Source organism: Mesocricetus auratus, unplaced genomic scaffold (genome assembly GCF_017639785.1).
Source record: "Mesocricetus auratus isolate SY011 unplaced genomic scaffold, BCM_Maur_2.0 Super-Scaffold_100013, whole genome shotgun sequence".
Taxonomy (NCBI): Eukaryota; Metazoa; Chordata; class Mammalia; order Rodentia; family Cricetidae; genus Mesocricetus; species Mesocricetus auratus.
Genome location: NW_024429196.1, coordinates 67468108 through 67488367, shown reverse-complemented (window position 1 = coordinate 67488367; position 20260 = coordinate 67468108). Strand labels below are relative to the sequence as shown.

Here is a 20260-nt window from a genome sequence, read left to right as displayed (position 1 = left end):
TGTAAATCCCCCAAGAGAATTGTGTGACATCTCCAAACATCAAAAGTAAGTAAAATACACTAAAGGCATCCAGATTCCTGAAGTGGTGGCTCAGGCCTATAATCCCAGTGCTCAGTAGGGTAGAACAGCATGATTGTCATGTTCAAGACCAACCAGGCCAATATAGCAAGACACTGTCTCAAAAGCAAAAGAAAAACAATGTTATCCAGAGAGGATTAGCTGTTAAGTTAGTAACTCCTAGACTAGTAGCAGACCCTCTCAAACAGTCCAATAAGAGGAATGAATATATCCACTTGCAATTCAGGTCCTAGTTAATTAAAAATTCAAGAATGAGTGAAAAGAGCATTTTCAGCAGAGACAAAGAATTAACACATTACAGATGTCCAACTCAAACAACTGTTTGAACTAGCACTTAAAAAAGGAAAAATCACAAGGAAGTACTCAAAACATTGCATGGGGAAATAGTGCTGGAAAAATACAGAAAAGAAGGGGGAACAGTGGGCGTGGAAGAGCATCCACCGGCATTTCAGGTCCTAGTGAGCTAAAAATTTAGGAATGGCGCATGCCTTTAATCCCAGCACACAGGAGGCAGAGGCAGGCAGATCTCTGTGAGTTCAAGGCCACCCTGGTCTACAGAATGAGTTGTTACACAGAGAAATTCTGTCTCAAAAAAACAAAGACAAGAACAACAATAAATCAAAAACAAAAAGCTTAGGAATGAGTTGTCAAGTCCATGATTTCTTCCGTACCTTCATCTCTGTACTAACTTTTCAGAGAGAAAAAAAACTAATCTGCTTAGGAGAGTGTTCTTTATTCATGACAGCAGAGTACTCTGTAGAGAGCCAGCTTTGTTATGACACTTCCTGATCAATCCACTTGCAAGAGACACTGGGGCTTTATCTGTGTTAAATGAAAAGATACATTCCTAATAGCTCAAGCCTAGAGCCAAATAGTTCTTCAAATATAGGAAGACATTGACCTATGTCTCCATCTCTCTCTCTCTCTCTCTCTCTCTCTCTCTCTCTCTCTCTCTCTCTCTCTCTCTCTCTCTCCCTCCCTCCCTCTCTCCTCTCTCTCTCTCCTCCCCCTTTGTTTAATAATGTGAAGTACTCTGATGTCACAATAAGACTACCTGAGCTGCTGAGTCAAGTCAATAAACAACAACTGATCTCTTTCAATAACAACAAGCATCCCCAGGGGTGAGTCTTCCCAGCCATGGCTTATGGCTTATGAATGGTTCTTAGTGCATCCTTTTCAGTCTAGATGAATTCCAATAGGTTCCGAAGCAGCAAGAAATTTCCAGCCTCCTTTGGAGTCAAACAGTGGTTGGAGGTGACATAACCAGCCTGGTGTACCCTACCTAGCTGGAGTACCAGGGGACAGGTGGACTCAAACTGAGAGGAGGGCTAACAAACTCAAACAAATTAACACAAGTAATTTAAAAACAGCCTTACTTTGTAATTTAGCTACTTTGGATACATGTTTTATTTGGTAGACTCATTTCTCTTTAAGTGCTTCCAAAATTGAAGTAAATGAGACATACATGCATGCACGCACACACACACACACACACACACACACACACACACACACACACACACATATATATGCAGGGTCCTCCCTGCAGGTAGAGGGGGGGGGAAGGACCTGTCCAGCTGGCCTCTTCCAGGGGGCTGAGCAGGATGGTGAGTGTCGATGACTCAGACCCTCCCCCCATTAGTTACCAGGGAGAAAAAACCACACTGAGTCGGGAGTCTGTCGAAGCAGGATCTCGATTTATTCCAACACGCAGGAACTTATATAGAACTGAAGTAGGGGATGGGAATCTTGGGATAGGGTAAGGTGATGTGAGGCGTTAAGGGCCAATAGTATTCCACCAAGCAGGCAGGTAGCTAGGCAGGGGGCAATCTTGCATCAGATCTGGCTAAGTCACCCCCGCATGGAGGTTACAGGTTAGAGACAGGTCTCTAAACTCTAGGCAAGCTCAGGAGGTTACACTGGGCCTCACATCCGAGCCCAAAACTCAAGTCAGGCTCAGGAGCTTACACTGGGCCTTGCATCCAAGCCTTTCTTAGGCCCAACATATATATATGATTTTCTCTAAAAACAAACTTTTCTGTCTCTAGGGAATACTTTCACATTTGACATAGGTTGAACTTTTGTTCTTGGGACATTGGGACAGTCTTTGTGCGCTGGGCCATAGGTAATATTTGGCTCAGGAAGCCAGACATGGTGGACTTATCTATACTCCCACTTGTGTAGGATGCTGATTGGTAAGTTTAGGTTATGCCTGGGCTAAGAAACAAGGCCAGCCTGGGAAAGTCATTGAGAGCCTGTCTCAAAAAAAAAATGTGAAGAGTTGGAGATTAAGGAGATGACTCTGAGTTTGGATCCCTGGCAACTATGTACATGCCCATAATCCTAGCTCTGAGAAGAAAGAGACAGGAGGGAGCCTGAGGCTCTCTGGCCAGCTAGTCTTGGTGCATATTATGTGAAAAGTCAAAAAATAAGGTAGGGAGCAATAGAGGAAGATAACTGTATACACATATGTGAGCAAACATGCACGCACACACACACACACATACACAACTTATAATGTGATGTTCTTGGAACATGGACAGGGAACTAAGAGCTGATATAATTGGGATTTTAAAAAACACAGCTAATAATAGCAAAGTCTGCCCACATTCTTTTGGCCTCTGGGTTGTCTTCCCTTTGAAAGATTGAGACAGACTGCTCAAAACTTTAGTCCCGTTCAGGGAATCTTTACCTGGCTGTGACCACTCAGGGAAGAAATGGATAAAGGAAAAGAAGAGGAAAAGGCAGAGAAGACAGAGGACATGAGAAAGAGCTGAGAGTTCTAGGGAGTTGTCCACAAAAAGAGGCCAGAGGACAAGGGAAACTGAGTACATGAGAAAAAAATGCTAGAGGTTTATTAAAAGTCAGATCTCTTGGAGCTAGGGAGGTGACTCATTCAGTAAAGTGCCTGCCTTATAAGCATGAGGACCTGAGTTCAATCCTCAGGACCAATAGAGAGAGTTAGGGAGGGAGGGAGGGGAGGGAGGGAGGGAGGGAGGGAGAGAGGAGGAGAGAGAAAAAGAGAAAGAAGGAAAAAGGAAAAAGATGAAGAAAGAAGGAAGGAAGGAAGGAAGGAAGGAAGGAAGGAAGGAAGGAAGGAAGGAAGGAAGCAGGCCTGTCGGTGACTACTTGTAATGAGCACCGGGGTTTGTGAAACAAGATCTCTGGGCAGCCAGTCTAGTCAAATTGGTGAGCCACAATTCAATGGGAGATTCTGTCTCAAAACACGGCAGAGGGGCTGAAGAGATGGCTCAGTGGTTAAGAGCACTGTTTCTTTCAAAGCATCCTGTTTCAATTTCCAGTACCCACACAGTAGCTTACAAACATCTGTAACTCCAGTGTTAAGAGTGCGCTTTTCTGACTTCTGCGGGTACACATGTAGTACATGCATGTGGTATACATACATACATGCAGGCAATGCCTTCATGCACATAAAATGAAATGTAAAATATTTTTAAAAAGCAAAGCATCAATAACAACAACAGAAAAGGTGGACATCCCCTTAGCACCCGCCTGGTGTCTGTCTCACAGCTATCTGTGACTTAGCACCCGCCTGGTGTCTCACAGCTATCTGTGACTCCAGTTGCAGGGGATCTGATACCTTTACTAGCCTTTGTGGGCAGAAGGCATGCACATGCACACAGATATAAATGTGGGTAAAACACTCACACATATGAAATAAAATAAATAAATTATTGTTGTTGTTGTTGTTTGAGAGGCAGGATCTCTCTGCGTAACCCTGGCTGTCCTGGAAAAACCAGTACTAAATCTTCTTTTAAAATTATAAAAGTAGAGAATGTACACAACAAAGTCACATGTTCCCACAAGAAATTTATACGTATTTAGTCAAAATAAAATTAAAGTACATCAACAGAAATATCTAAGTTGTTATTGTGTTTCTATACATAGAACACATGACTGGGACATAGTCAATATTTGTGGAATGCTATTTTTTTTTCCAGAAAGGGTTTCTCTGTGCAGCTTCGGAACTTGTCCTGGAACTGGCTCTGTAGACCAGGCTGGCCTTGAACTCACAGAGATTTGCCTGCCTCTGGCTCCTGAGTGCTGAGATTAAAGGTGTGTGCCACCACTACCTGGCTCATGAAATGCTATTTTGAAAGTCTATTTTGCACTATCCTGATGTGTATGTGTCACTAAGGAATTAAACCTGGGATTCAGTGCATGCTAGGCAAGCACACTACTAATAGACTATTTCCCCAGCCCTAAGCTATGTTTTCAAAGTGCTATGCATGTAATTCAGTCTGTAGTGTACAGTTCTCACTTTGGTTTAGTCACTCGGGGATGCATTGTTGATCTGATTACAAAAAAGGGGTGATTTACTGTTTGCTGCTAACATAGCAATGAATACACAGCCTGGGGACAATTGTGTTTATGAGGAAAGGGTGGCGATGAGGGTGTAGCTCAGTACTATAGCATTTGTCTTGTATGTACAATGCCCTGCATTTGAGTCCTAGCGCCATGTGTGTGTGTGTGCATGTATGTGTGTGTGTTTGTGTGCATAGGCATATGTGTAAGAGGGATTAAAATATTAAAACAATAAAAGATCATTTTAATAAATATTAGTTTGAATTGTCTTTCCAAATGCATGGGAGAAATGCTTCATGTAAAAGCTGGGCGTGCATGGTAGCTCACATTTGTGATCTCAGCACTCCTTCATGTAAAAGCTGGGCGTGCATGGTAGCTCACATTTGTGATCTCAGCACTCAGTGAGCTGAGGCAGTAGCCTTGTTGTTATGTTTGAAAACTAACCCCAACTGCACGATGACTTTGTCTCAAGGGAAAAAAAACAAAAAGTAAAGGAAATAAACAAATAAAACTTATAGAGGGAAATAAGCACATATAACACTTTGTATAAATATAGATTCATCCATTCACTAAACATATAAGGGCCAGAGAGATGACTCAGTGGGTAAAGCTTGCTGCCAAACCTGGCCATCTGAGTTCGATCCCCAGGACCTACAATGGTAGAAGGAAGACCTGGGTTTGGCAAGTCATCCTCTGGCTTCTCCACGTGTGCCTTGCTGCCTTGCCATGTGTACATACACACACACACACACACACACACACACACACACACACACACACACACAATAATCAAATAAGTAAATTAAATAAAATTAAATCCTCAGTGTATCCAGTTTATGTCTGGCACCATGGATATAAAATGCGAGGCAGCATGAAGTGATGCTTAGGAGGGTCCCTTCTTTGCGATGGATTATTTAGCAATCCTTCATTATTTATGAAGCTAGTAAGTGACACCCAGCCTTCTGGAACACCATTCCTGCAACAGTTCACTCCTCTTTCATTTGTTGGCTCTGCAGCTTTTGACTCTGGGTCACCAAGCAGCCAACCTGGACTGCCAGGACAGACCTATGGAGGGATAACAACTAACGGTGAGTTGGTGGTGGGGGACCTGGCACGGTTTTGAGCTGTGTTTGCAGAATGGCTAGTGGGGACTCAGAATTCTGTTTTCTCACCTCACCCTTCTCTGTTTTCTTCCACCACTCTATGTATTTCTGCATTGCTTGCACACAGAGGAAGACTTCAGCCAGAAATTGCCAGACACTTAATCAAGTAAGTCTGATGTGGAACGGGGCAGAATGCAGCACTGTGTTGCTGTATTATTATTTTAGCTTGCAGCCAGCACAGAAAGTTTCCAGAAGGGCGCTCTTCTCTCTGTTTCATTTTTAAATACTTCTTCAAAAGACCTTCTGCTAAAATTAGTGATGGAGAAAATGAAGTGGGAAAGCCCAAACCAAACCTTAAGAGAAGAAACAGGGCTGGCATCTGAGGAAGAACAGCTTTGCAGGCAGACTCGCCTGCTGAGGAACTGAGGGAGATGCTTACCCAGGCAGGAAGAGTGGGGGCCTGCGCTGGTGGCTCCTGGTGCCTTTCTACAAAGTTGCCTTCTCGGTCTTGAGCACAGACCACCACTTCTTTGTAGAAACAGTGATGTTCAGCCTAGACTCTGGAATGTGGGAGAGAACCGCAGTCACACTCAGGTGTTAGCAAGCACGAAGCTAAAATCAGCTATTGCTCTTAGTGTTTCAGTTAAACGGGGTTAACGTACGGCAAGCAGGTGCGTATGTGCTTCTCCTGGGAAACCCTTCCAAGTCACTGCTGATTCACTGAGGGTGACATTTTATAGTCGAGCATTCGAAAACACCACCTAGTTGTTTATGTTTTAAAGTATTTAAGGTATGGGCTGGGTCTAATTCCATTGAGTAGAAAGTGTCTTTTGTGTGGCAGAGCCTCTCATCTGCTTGGGTGTTTTTACTTCTCGTTTCCTGTACATGTGTGGTGCGACGCTTGCTTTTTCTAGAACTCTCTCCCCATTACTGAAGCGGGGTGTTTACATAGATTTTTCTCAGGGGTTGTGGTTGCCTTTAGTCCACCTGGGAACGCTGATCCTGCCTGCTGAACACTGAGTGCAGAATGACACAGCTTCACCTGCTTTGTTTTGGAGACTATTGGAAAGTTCTTTTTGGGCTCTTTTCTTTGGTTTTGAAGAACCATAGTTTTGGTAGCCCATGATCCCCTGCTGATTTTATAATGGGCCCAAAGAAGGTGAACCATGGTGAAGCTCCAAGGACATAACATGAGTTATAGCTGTTGACTTAAATGCCTCTTTTTTTTTTTTTTTTTTGGGTTTTCGAGACAGGGTTTCTCTGTGGCTTTGGAGGCTGTCCTGGAACTCGCTCTGTTGACCAGGCTGGCCTCGAACTCACAGAGATCTGCCTGCCTCTGCCTCCCGAGTGCTGGGATTAAAGGTGTGCGCCACCAACGCCCGGCGACTTAAATGCCTCTTAATTGGCCATTATGTGTGGACGATTGTAGTCAATGTGCCACCCATGATAATGGCCTAACTCCAAACTCATCTCAGCCCATTGTGTATTTTCTTTTGGAGAAAGAAGCCAAGGAAAATATAACTAATGTTCAGTTTCTGCCCACTCTGTGCAAAGGGGAAACTTACCAAATAGGAAGAGGAAAAATAATATATGTGCACTGCTGGCCTCCAGCTCATCCGATTTTCCTTCATTATTGGAGGTTAATGAGCAGCTAAAAGTCCTAAGCCTACTGTTTTTGGGAACTTCGGTTATCTCATTATGTTGGACTTTTCCTAAGTGTTCTTATAAGCAAACATGTGTTGCGGGATATTTGATCACACTGTGTGAAGATGTCTCTGTTTTACCTCACCTGCCTAAGGCCCTTATAATTGGTTGAAAAAAGAACTGAGTGGCCAATAGCTAGTCAGGAGAGGACAGGTGGGACTTCTGTGCAGAGATAGAAAGTCTCCTGGGAGGAGGGGAGCATGGGGGATTAAGTTTGGGGAGCTAGTTAGGAGCAAGGCTAAGCTAAGGCCAAGCTTTCATGCCTAGTAAGTCTCCGTGTCATTGTTCAGGAGCTGGTGGTCTAAAGAAAATCCAGATGCAAGCATGTTTATACTTGGCCTAAATAAGGGAGATGTATATGAGCACTGCAGCAAGATGTTTCTTTTCTCTTTCTTTTTCTTTTTCCTTTTTTTTTTGTTTGCATTCCACAATTTCATAGGCCTCCCCTGGCTGAAGAGTCCAAAAACTGTAGATGCATTGTATAAAGAATATTTAGCTTTTATATTTATGTGTGTGTTATAGTGCACATATGTATATGGACACATGCATGCCAAGGCACATATGGAGAATTTGACTGTGGGTTCTAGGAATTGAACTCAGGTTTGTCAGCAAGCACCTTTACCCAGAGACATCTTGCAACCTGGAAAGTATTCATTGATGACAGATTCCGGGAATTTTTAGACCAAGGAGTCCATTGTCATCATAACGGTTTTTAGAATTTTTCAGAAGTAGTTTTTGGAGAAAAGTCTGTACTTGAATATTGTCTTGATTTTATCATATCCACATGAGGTCAAGCTGCTAGAAGTGAACGGGTAATCTAACTGGTCTTCCGATTTGTCCAGAAGGCTACTGTCATCGCTGTTATTGCAGTTCAGAAAAGAGAAGCCTGTAGATTTTGTTCCAAGTTGCTAGGTTTCTCAGCTAGCATTCTGTATATCAGATGCTAATACAGACCCAATCATATTCCCTCCTAGAGTACCTGCTAACTTTCCTTAAAACTGAGAGTTGGAACCAGGTGGTGGTGGCTCATGCCTTTAATCCTAGCACTTGGGAGGCAAAGGCAGGTGACATCTGTGAGTTTGAGGCCAGCCTGGTCTACAGAGTGAGTTCTGGGACAGCCAAGAAGTCAAGGCTACACAGAACACAGAGAAACCCTGCCAAAAAACTGAGGGGGTGGAGAGGGAGGGAGAGAGGAGCATGGCCTGCTTTCCCACCTACACTGACTCCAGCTCCAGGGGTATCCATCACCTCTGGCCTCTGTTGGTCCTTGCACTCAGGTGCACATGCCCCAAAACAGACATGAACAGGCGTGCGTGAGTGCGAGAGAGAGAGAGAGAGAGAGAGAGAGAGAGAGAGAGAGAGAGAGAGACAGAGACAGAGAGAGACAGAGAGAGGGAGGAGGGAGGGAGGAGGAGGGAGGGAGGGAGGGAGGGAGGGAGAGAGAGAGGAAGAGGGAGAGGGAGAGGGAGGGAGGGAGGGGGAGGGAGGAGGGAGAGAGAGACAGAGGGAGAGAGGGAGAGGGAGAGGGAGAGGGAGGGAGGGGAGGGAGGGAGGGAGGGAGGGAGGGAGGGAGAGAGAGAGACAGAGGGAGAGAGGGAGAGGGAGAGGGAGACGGAGATGGAGACGGAAACGGAGACGGAGAGGGAGGGAGAGAGAGAGAAAATGTATGTACATGGGCACAAGCATGCCATGGCACATGAGGGGAATTTGAATGTCTCAAAAAGAAAAATAAATAAGGACTGCTTGAATCTCTGGTTAAGAGCATTTGCTGTTCTTTCAAAGGACCCAAGTTCAGTTCCTAGTACTTACTTTGGGCAACACACAACTGCCTATAACCCTACCTCCAGGAGACCTGAGGTTCTCTTCTGGTCACGGTAACTTTCTCATGCCACCCCCCCCCAATAAATAGTGAAATTTGTCTGTAAACAGGTAAGATGAAACAACCACAAAAGACAGTGACTAGTCCGATAGCTGAAGGTACTTGCTGAGCAAGCCTGATGACTGAGTTTCATCCCAGAACCCATAGAAAGGTGGGAGGAGAGGTGTGACTTCAGAAAGTTGCTCACACCTTTAATCTCAGCACTGGGGAGGCAGAGGCAGGCGGATCTCTGTGAGTTAAGGCCAGCCTGGTCTACAAAGTGAGTTCCGGGACAGACTCCAACGCTACACCAAGAAACTCTGCCTTGAAAAACCAAAAAAAAAAAAAAAAAAAAAAAAAAAAGAAGAAAAGACAGTTGTTCTCTGACATCCGAATGTACACTTACTTTCTACGCCCTCCCTGTGTTTTACACACACACACACACACACACACACACACACACACACACACACACACGTCAAAATTTTGAACAGTGTCTCTGAGGGCTGGGAGACAGCCTAGTATTAGAGTGTTTGAGTGTTTGCCTAACATGCTGGGTTTAACCTAGGTGCCCTCCCCGAAAAATAAAGAAGCTTGGCACCCTAGCATTGACAGAAATTAGAAATGATACTGATTTATATTCCCAATATTAATGATGACTCCAGTGTTCTAATATAGCTGATGATTATTATTTTGTGAACAGTAAAGTTGAACTGAGCCAGTAGACTGTCTGTTGGGATGGAATCCATAACATGGGTAAGCATTTACAGGTGATTAGTTTTAAGTGCTGGGGATTGGAAGAGCGTGTCACATTAAACTTTTAGAGAACTATCAAGTGGTAAATTTCAACGCACTTTGGGGACAGAGGTTATTTTGCAGCTTTATGAAAGGGCATACCAAATGCTAAGAGTAAAAACTGATAGGTTCTCAATAGATAGTTTTCTCTGTGTAGCATTGGAGACTGTCCTGGGACTCGCTCCGTAGACCAGGCTGGCCTTGAACTCACAGAGATCTGCCTGCTTCCGCCTCCTGAGTGCTGGGATTAAAGGTGTGCTCTGCCACTGCCCAGCTCAATAAATAGTTTCAAAATGACTTAATCTCAGCTGGTGATTCAATACCTGTCTTAAACATTAGGATGAAATTGGTATTGTAAATGTAGTCATTGGTTCATCTACTAACATGCATGCATTAAACACCTTGGCCATTAATTCTAAGTCACCAATAATGCATCAGTGTCACATTAAAGAAAGAAGTAACACTTCCCCAAGGGGAAGAGTCATTTAACCGAGAGCAAGTTCAGATTTGGATTCTCTACTACCCGTTCCTCGTGTCTTCCCTCCTTCTAACAAAGGCCTCCTGCTCCTACTCATTGAACTGTGTGGAAAGCTTTGGGGAAAGAATGGCACACTTTACAGGAATCTTTAGCAGAGTTTTTACAAGGGATTAATTAAGTCAGTAACTCCAACTGACCCCACCTGAGCCAGTAAACAGTGTTATAAACATCATTGTTTATCAGCCAATACCTATAAATGGATATTCCTTTTAGAAGATTGCATTCAACCTCTGTATTTACAGCCCTCAGCCAATGATACACATGCATTGTTCTGGGTCAGGGCATGACTTAACAGCACAGCTATGTATGTATCAGCTTAGGTTGTGAAAGTTGATTATGTAGGAAGTCCAAGGCAAGTTAGGTTGGTTGTTACATTGTTCTAGCAGAGGAAGTCTAAACAGTCTGAGTACACAGTAGGGCAGCAGTTTGAAGTCTCAAGTGACTCCAAGACTCATTGTTTTGTTTTTTTTGTTTGCTTGTTTGTTTGTTTTTTCGAGACAAAGTTTCTCTGTGGCTTTGGAGCCTGTCCTGGAACTAGCTCTTGTAGACCAGGCTGGCCTCGAACTCACAGAGATCCGCCTGCCTCTGCCTCCCGAGTTCTGGGAATAAAGGCATTTGCCACCACTGCCCAGCCCAAGACTCGTCGTTAACTCTGGCTGGGAGGTTCAGAAAGAGTATCAGTCTCTAGAATGTAAAAGATATTTTTTATTTTAACTCATTGTCACGAAAATAAGCACCAAATTGCATGTTTATTCAGTTCATGTTATACTACAGCCTAGAAGACACTGATACGTGGAGTTGGGTAGAGGAACAATTTCATGACATATTGTAATCATGAGATAGGTATAATTAATTAAAGCTTGACTATAGTCTAGTTAATTCATTCAGTCTTAAGTATTACTTTATTCCCTAAAGGCAGAGAACTTAGTAAGTTAATGAGAGTATAATGATGTATCTCTTTAACTACCTTGCCATCACCATTGCCTTTCTTACTCTAATATTAAATACGGGACACACACACACACACACACACACACACACACACACACACACACACACACACACACAATATCCAGTAACTTCCTAGAGTCTGGGTCCCACTGTACCACTTTGAGCCTTTGTGTATACAGCAGGATAAACCGGTCACATAGTTTTCTTTTTTGCTCTTTGTTTTGATTTTTTTTTTTGTTTGTTTGTTCACCTATTGAGACAGGGCCTCACTATGTGGTTGGTTGAGGCTGGTTCTTTTTTTTTTTTTTTTTTTTTTTTTTTGGTTTTTACGAGACAGGGTTTCTCTGTATTGTTTTGGAGGCTGTCAGTCCAGACCAGCCTCGAACTCACAGAGATCCGCCTGTCTCTGCCTCCCGAGTGCTGGAATTAAAGGCGTGTGCCACCACCACCTGGCGAGGCTGGTTCTTAAAGTCTTATTTCTTCTGCTTATACCTCCTATGTGCTGGAATTATAGTTGGACACCACCAGATTGGGATTCTTTTTATCTTTGCATTTAATGAAATTCGTGGTAGTAATTATCACATGAAGACATGTGCAGAGCATGATGGTGGTCTATAACAATAATCTGATGAAAATAATTTGCACGAATAGACATTATAGTCCAGACCTTTTCTGTTTATTTTTATTTTGTTCTTTAGAGGGTAAAATAAATACACAAAACTTCATAATTTCCTGTATATTCTATTGGCTGGAATTTTTTATCTTTTGAAAAATAAAGACTAATTTTCAATCCAGGCTGGGCTTAGACAAAGATATATATATATATATATATATATGTGTATATATATATATATTTTTTTTTTTTTGGTTTTACGAGACAGGGTTTCTCTGTGTTGTTTTGGAAGCTGTCGGTCCAGCCCGGCCTCGAACTCCCAGTGATCTGCCTGCCTCTGCCTCCCGAGTGCTGGGATTAAAGGTGTGTGCCACTACTGCCTGACGACAAAGCTGTATTTTACTAGTAGTTGCTATTCTTCATCTATCAGAGAAAGGTCAGTATTATATTTGCTGATTTGTGATTGACAAACAGTTACCATGTTAAATGGGAAAACAGAACAAATGTTAGCTTCCTGTCTGTTGGCATAGAGAGACCCTGGCAGTATCTGGCTTTTCGTGAATTGACATGGCTCTGGATGTATTTTTTGTTCTGGCTTTAAAAACGAGTGAAGGAGTCAGGCAGTGGTGGCGCATGGCTTTAATCCCAGCACTCAGGAGACAGAGGCAGGCGGATCTCTGTGAGTTCGAGACCAGCCTGGTCTACTAGAGCTAGTTTCAGGACAGCCTCCAAAGACACAGAGAAACCCTGTCTCGAAGAAAAAAAACCCAAAAAACAAACAAACAAATAAACAAAAAACCAGTGAAGGTATAATGTAGATTTCTTTTTCATCATTGTTTTCCTGGTTCAGCCTCCAATGAACCAATCACACAAATGTAAGTGCATTGTGGTATTGTTCCCTTAATTTTTTCCTCTCTATATAAATACTTGGGGAATTAATTAAATAACTGACGTCAAGCCTAAAAAGGATATGGTCTTTTTCATGTCTCCTCAAATTCTACCATTCTTCTATTTTGAAATTTTGTCTGAGTTTGGTCAAGTTCTTTGATATAACCCTTCCTTTGTTTCCTGATTGTTTCCTGATATTTTTGAGAGTGGGAGAGATAGAGTCTTTCCCTGGCAGCCTACAATCTTCCTATTTCCTGAGTGCAAGGATTTGTCTGATGTTATTTCTTTGCACAGCTTGGCTGTGAAGGTTGTCCCTTCCAAGAAACAGTTGAATATCCTGTGCTGGAAACTTTGATTCTGATAGGATGCAAAGGAAACTTGTGGCTAATGGTTGTGTCTTACACCAGGGAGAGCACAGACCTGGAAAGTGTAGGTGGATCAGGACAGGGAAGAAGTGAATTCTTCTGATCATCTTTGGTGCTTGTCTTTGTGGCTAAGGTTACAGGCTTTGTCTAACCTTACAGCACGGATTTTTTTTTAAGATTTATTTATTTATTACATATACAGTGTTCTCCCTACATGGCAGAGGAGGGCACCAGATTGAATTGTAGATGGTTGTGAGCCATCATGTGGTTGCTGGGAATTGAACTCAGGACCTCTGGAAGAGCAGTCAGTGGTCTTAACCTCTGAGCCATCTCTCCAGCCCCAGCACGGATCTTTTATGTGCTGAAAGATACTATGAGTTCAAAGGTACTGTAACTTTTGTTTTATTAATTTGATTTTAATAGAGATTTGAATTGTACAGTTTGGGGGCGTGGGAGTTACTTTTGGTAGCTGACTTCTGGCTGGTACACAGTGCTTTCTATGTGAACAGCTATTAAAAGCAGAACCATGTCTCCGTTGAGGTAAACATTCATTCTATTTGCAGATGAGGAAAGTGAAGCTTAGAAAGAGGATCAGTAACCTCCCCAAGGCCACACAGCTAGTAAGTGACAGACTTAAGTCATTTATTTGATTTTATGGTTGTTATAAACTTAGAACAACGATCTCAAAAGGAATAGTAAGTTTGTGATTCTTCACAACTAATTCTTCTTTTTAGTTACTTGTTTCAGCTCGTATGGAAAACTGGGTTATAGTCCTGGTTTTGAGTGCCCAACTCGGTATCCTTAATGGTGCCCCTTAAATTCTTTGGGTCTCTAAATAGCCCATTGAATGAATAGGCTGGATCACATGATCACACCGTGGATTCAGTCTTTGAAGGTACATTGTTTATTCACCTTCTTAGTACTAGCTGAAGCAAATATACATTTCCTAGGAATGTATTAGTCACACTTAGTGTGTTGATTGCATGGGCTATAATTACAATCATTTGCTTCGTTTCTTGTGTACCAAGAAATCTACTGAGTGCTTTCCACAGATGAGTGCAGTAGCTCCTCACAACTTTATAAGGTGGATTTTAAAGCTCCTATTTAATAGTGGAGTCATCCAAGGTCAAGTATGCAAGGAGTGAAGCAAGCCAGAATGCCAGCAGCCTGTGCGTTGACAACAAAGCCCTCAAATGTTTAATGGAGCAGTAACGGAGTTGCAGTTTTTGCTTTTAGTGAGACACAATCTCAGAGTGAAGCCGAAGCTAACCTTTAACTAACCATTCCCCTTTGCCTCCCAGGTGCTGGGATTACAAGCAGAAGCCGAATGCCTTTTTTACTTGTTATGTAGGCCTAGGGATCACGGCCGCTGTTTTTAAAAGCAGTTTTTTTTTCTTTTCTCTATTTAGATACAGTATCGTTCTTCGATTTTACTGTTTACGTCCATTCCGCTTATAATTGATGAATGGGAGGAGATTACTATTTTCATGCCGAGTGATATTCCGAATCTAAACCAGCAGTCAACTGCCGCCAAACGACGCGGGCTTTGTGCCTCTGCGGCACCCCGCGGGTGTCCTTCCGCGACAGCCTGCCTTTCCGAGAATCCGTGTTCTTGCGCGAAAAAAAAAAAAAAAACTATATTTCCCAGAGGCGTCCGCGGCCGAGAGCGCGGGCTCGACCAACCCTTCCTTCCTTTACCCATCCCCCCCCACCGTCGCAGCGTGATGATGCAAACGCGTCGGGCGCCGAGGACTGACGGTGTTCTGGCTCGCGACCGCGGCGGCGGCCTCAACAGCGGTAATAGGCGCAGGAGCGGCGGCGGCGGCTGCGACGACTGCAGGGACGACGACGACGGCGGCGGCGGCGGCGGGGCGGGCGCAGCGCGCACAGGGGAGGGGTAGGCGGGCGGCGCCAGCGGCCGGGACTGCGGCAGCGACGGCCAGGGCGGCTGAAGAGGATCCTCTAGCAGCCGGCGGTCGAGCTAGGCCTCAGCGGCGCCCGGAGCTGCTCGCGCCGGCCTCGGCGGGAGATCTCCATAGAGACGGTGACAAACACAGACGCGGGGGTCCGCACGCGGCCGGCGGCCCGCAGCCAGCTCGGGGCCCTCAGCCGCCGCCACCGCCTTCCTCGCCGCCGGCGTGCGCGCACTCTCAGTTCCCGCTCGCTCCCTCGCGGTTCTCGCTGTGTCTGTGTGTCGCCTAGGGCCGGGCGGGGGAGGCCCTCAGGCCGCCGCCTCTGCCTCTCCCGCCCGGGAGCGGGAGTGGGAGGCCTCCCAGGCTCCACCATGGCCTCCGGAGCCGGAGGCATCGGAGGGGGCGGCGGCGGCGGCAAGATCCGGACGCGTCGTTGCCACCAGGGGCCGGTGAAGCCTTACCAGCAGGGGCGACCCCAGCACCAGGTACGGGGCCCGCACGGCGCGGCGGCTGGGCGGCTCCGGGTGGCCGCAGTGGGGGCGGTGCGAGGCCGCGGCTCCCCACGTGGGGAGCGGACCAGACGAGCCGAGGGCCTGAGGCAGGGCCGGGGTGGCGACGGGAAGTGGGCAGAGCCGGGCCGGGCCTGGCGGCGCACACGTGGGGTGCGAGCGGCCTCTCCCAGCTCTCCCGCCCAGGGGCTTTCCCCGGCGGGCGCTGGGCGGGAAAAGAAATTCCAGGCTTCGGATACTCGGGTTTCTTTTTTGGCGGGTTCTGGGGTTGGATGGTATTACTCACGACCTCGCGAGGGAACTAGGGAAAGAGATGTGGTAACAGGCCCATCCGCTCGCAGGCTTTATTTATTTATTTTCCTTTCTGGTGTTCCCGGGTTCTGGGTGCGTGGGGACGGTGGTTGCCGCTGCGGCCCAGAGGGCGTTGGGGAGGGGGCGCTGTTCCCCGGACAGTGGAATAATCATCCAGTCTTAGCTGCATTAAGACATTGCTGGCTGTCCGGTCCCCTCATCTCCCCGGGTTGGCCTTTCCAGATCTGAACACGCTGGCTTAGCTTCTCCTCTTCCCTTCTTAACCGAGTTGTAGTCACTGCGGCACTAAGGCATTTTGAAAGTCCCTCTCTACTCTTACGTCTGGTCTCTGCGGCGCGATTCTTCCTCTCTTCTCTCCTCCCCGTTCTGTATTTTGAAGGCCAGAATCAGCCATTCTCTACACTGAACCAGTTCTCCAGCTCTGATCTCATACACCAAGTATTTTTAATACTGGGCGTTTTCTAGAAATTTAAGTTACTTGGGGCATACCAGAAGTGTTGCCGGTCTCAAAGAGTTAAGCCACATATGCCCTCGTGGCTGTTTATGATTTTAAAAAGTTGATTTCTATTGTAAGTGAGATGTTTGGTTTTGAGAAAAATTTCAGAGTTTAAAAATTGCTTGTAAGAATTTAAGAAAATGTAAAAAAAAAAGCCACCTAAAAAGTACTTCGGTGAACTAAAGTGTAGTAAGTGCGTTTTCAAGTTTATTGAAGTCCTAATAACTTGTTCCATGCTGTCAAATGTAGACTTTGTTTTATTCTGGATAGTGTTAAATTATTCTGTATAGTGCTTTGTTTGGTAATGTTAAATTGCATTACTTGAGACAGTTTAAAAAGTAAAGGTATGAGGAAAAGTTTTGAATAGTAAAAGCTGTAGTTATGTCCTCAGAAGTTATTTGCCGTTGGTTGGGAGGGTTGGCACTGTTACCATTTTCCCTAGATATATGTACAGAGTGCTGAGGATGAGGAACACGAGTATTTATTCGCAAGCAGATTTTAAGATTAAAATCAGGTCCTAAGCCTGACCATTTTAGTTTACCTAATGTACAGCAGAAATTAAAACAGCGTTCTCCTAAGAATAACGAATCACCTTCGAATGCTTGTTAAAGAAAAATGAAAAAAAATTGAGCAGAGAAATGGATGGTTTGGATAGAGTTTAGAAAGGAACTGATATATTCAAAGTGACAAAATTATGGTCACAGCTTATTTTTACATGTACTCAGATAAAAATCTGGGAGAGAAGCTGCCTAACAACTGAAACCCAAGTTGTTTTAGAACTGATCCCGATTTCAGCCTGGTTTCAGAGCTAGTAGTTAAGTCAGCTAAAATACTAGCTTCTTGCCTCAGCTGTTTAATCCCCCCCACACAGGGTTTCTCTGTGTGTAGCTCCAGCTATTTAATTTAAAATGGAAATATATCTTAACTTTGAACAGGTATTAAAGATAACTGCTTATCGATTAGTGGATTTAATACCTGCAGAAACGACCAAAGGAAAGTATTCAGGGTTACATAAAGGAATGCATGTCAGTTTTTGTTTGTCTTAAAGTAACTAGTCTTACCCGGAATTTAGTGGACTTAATTGTCATCTACTAGACGAGCTTGTCAACTAAATGTTTTGCAACAGCTGCTGAGTCATCCTGGATATAGTAAAGGAGCTTCATGACATGGCATGTTTCGTACTAATGTTTGATAAGTGTCCAGGGCTTCTGGGCAAATGAAACCTTTGGTTGTGTAGTAGGTTAGAATAAGGAATAAGCAGGCTTGGCACTATTAGTGGACAAAGGACAGCAGATGACAGGTCAAATAGCTAGTGCCGTCAGTCACGGAGTACCTGTTGACTTCTAATTTCCTGTTTTAACTTTTGGTTTAGCTCTGATGGGTAATGTCTAGATTTTTTTCTACTTTTAGCTTAAAAAATGCCACCTTGCTTGAAGTTGTGGTCCTAGGAAGTTACTGTCTTGCTCAACCAGATAAGGTGGAGTAACTTAAAAGTAGAAGTAACTGGGTGTAGTAGCACACACCTGTAATCCTCTCTGCTAAGAATCTGAGGCCAGGGGTTTTTGTTTTGTTTTGTTTTGAAGTTTAAAGCTAGCATGAGCTTCTTAGTGACTCCAGGCTAGACTGCACTGTTGAGTGAGGGTGTCTTAAGAATTGTAGAAGCAAATAAGCCATGCAAGATGGTTATTTTCACTTGCCTCTTCATCTCTCCTGTTACCAACCCACTTTAGCTTTTTTGAGGTAGGGTAGCCCAGACTGGCCTTAAACCTGAGCTCTTCCTACTTAAGTCTTCTGAGACTTATTTTTCTGGTTGGGAGTTCTGTTCACTAAAGGCAATGTGCTTAGATCATATGGTCTGTTCAGTCTCCTTTCCCGTTTCCATTGTGTGTAGCTGGCTGCTTTTTCTAGTGGGTATCACAGAACACTTAAGTTCATGAGCAGAATTTACTCTGGAAGAACCTGTTGCCACCTCCTGGTGAGATAGACCTATTTGTTTTGCCTCTCCCTTCCTTTTTTGGTGGTAGGTTTTCTGGCCTGGAGTTAAGGGAATCTACTTTCCACCCTTAAAGACAATGACTGATACCCTTCCTAGCTGATTTCAGTAACCATGTCCAACTGTTAAAACAGGTAGGGAAAGGGAGGAATTTGAATTCCCCCCTATCAATAGTTTATTTTTTTAAATATATTTTATATGCATTGGTGTGAAGGTGTCAGAGCCCCTGGAACTGGAGTAACAGATAGTTGCAAGCTGCCATGTGGGCGCTGAGAATGAACCTAGGTCCTCTAGAAGAGCAGCCAGTGCTCTGAACCACTGACGAATCTCCAGACCCTATCAATAGTTTATATCAAGGGTTGGTAAATCTTTTTTATAAAGAAAACGATTTTGAGGCTCTGTGATTGCCAGTTCTTTTTATTATGGCTTTTTGGCAAATGCAAAAACCATTTTTACCTCTTTTTTTTGTTGTTGTTGTTTTTTGTTTTACAAGACAGGGTTTCTCTGTATTGTTTTGGAGGCTGTCGGTCCAGCCCGGCCTCGAACTCACAGAGATCCGCCTGCCTCTGCCTCCCGAGTGCTGGGATTAAAGGCGTGCGCCACCAAAGCCCGGCTCTCAGCTTTGAAAAATTAGTATTTCTCAGTATTTTATTATTTCCAGATGTTATTAAATAATTCTATTTTCTATATTCCAGATGCCTAGTGCTTTTGATAGATATAAAATAGGAAAAAAATAGTTAGAAAAACATGGAATCGGATACGTTTGAATTTGATGAGTTCTGCCCTGAATTGAATGATGAAAAATTCTGCTTAATTTTGTAAATTAATCTGTAAATTGATGATTGCCAAAAAAATTAAATGATGTAAACACATTTCAAGTGGTATAGTTAGAAATCACTTGAAGTTGTGGTTAAATAGAGTCTTGAAATTTTAAGTGCTCTATGCATTTTGCTGACTTTTATAATTGCAATTTTTTTCCTCCCTTTGGTTGCCCAAGTCTTTTCCAGAGTCATACTAAACTTAAGATCTTGTTTATAGAGTGATAAAGTCAGACTTTATCAGTAAAGTGAGTTATTGATGGATTCCTCTCCTTCCCCATCTTTTTAAACAGTTGAATGTGGTCACCCACTTAATCGAGGAAGGACAGGCTATCAACCATTCTGTTTCTGTAAGGAAGGTAGATTCCCTTAGCTCTAAGCCAGAAAATCATATATATAGCACCAAAACACAAGTTTTGCAAAAGTCAAGCATTGTCAGAACTTCTTAAGTACTTAGTGTTTTTCTCAAGAAGTATCAGTCACTTGAGTATATAGGTAGAAAAGTCCTTAGTGTTTAGGAAATAAAAGCTAGGTTTTTGAATTTGTTTTGTTTTGTTTTCTTGTGGTGAGAGATCCCAGTATGTTAGCTTACCACTTTCCTTACCAGGTTTTTGATATAATAAGAAAGCTTCAATTATGTCTCCTATTTCCTGGAAAGTCCTAAAGGGACAGATAAGCTTGAAGTAAAATGTGAAGCCTTGGTCAGATGCTACTAAAGGTAGCTGTTTTATTAGGTACAGAGTATTGGGAACATTGCAATAATTCTGTATTTTCCACTTTTGTGTTCTGATATAGAACTTCCTATAATAAATTACTAGCCAGGCTGGAACTTCGTAAGTAGCACAGACTGGCCTTGAACTGACAATTCTGCATGTGCTCAAAAAGCAAAAAAATGTGTATTTACTGACTTGAGGGGACAATTTATTATTAGAAAAAGGATAGAATGCCTTTTATCTGTAAATATTTCAATTTGTTTGATTGTACTTACCTTTTCATAGGA

General features: G+C 43.7%; 1 protein-coding gene and 1 long non-coding RNA gene across 4 annotated transcripts in view; both read left to right on the top strand.

Annotated features, from left to right (window-relative positions):
* The first annotated feature begins 1164 nt into the window (after positions 1–1164).
* On the top strand, positions 1165–14832 carry LOC121143639. The gene is made up of 4 exons (XR_005880915.1): positions 1165–1199; positions 5421–5492; positions 5635–5673; positions 14629–14832. It is a non-coding gene; the product is annotated as an uncharacterized LOC121143639 (long non-coding RNA).
* Positions 14833–15111: 279 nt separating this feature from the next.
* Positions 15112–20260, top strand: part of Nup153 (nucleoporin 153) — a 47438-nt gene continuing 42289 nt past the window's right edge. For all 3 annotated transcript variants that reach the window (XM_040755921.1, XM_040755922.1, XM_040755920.1), the window contains exon 1: positions 15112–15617. In XM_040755921.1, coding sequence (XP_040611855.1) covers positions 15504–15617 — 114 coding nt within the window. In that variant the 5' untranslated portion in view covers positions 15112–15503. The remainder of the gene's footprint in view (positions 15618–20260) is intronic.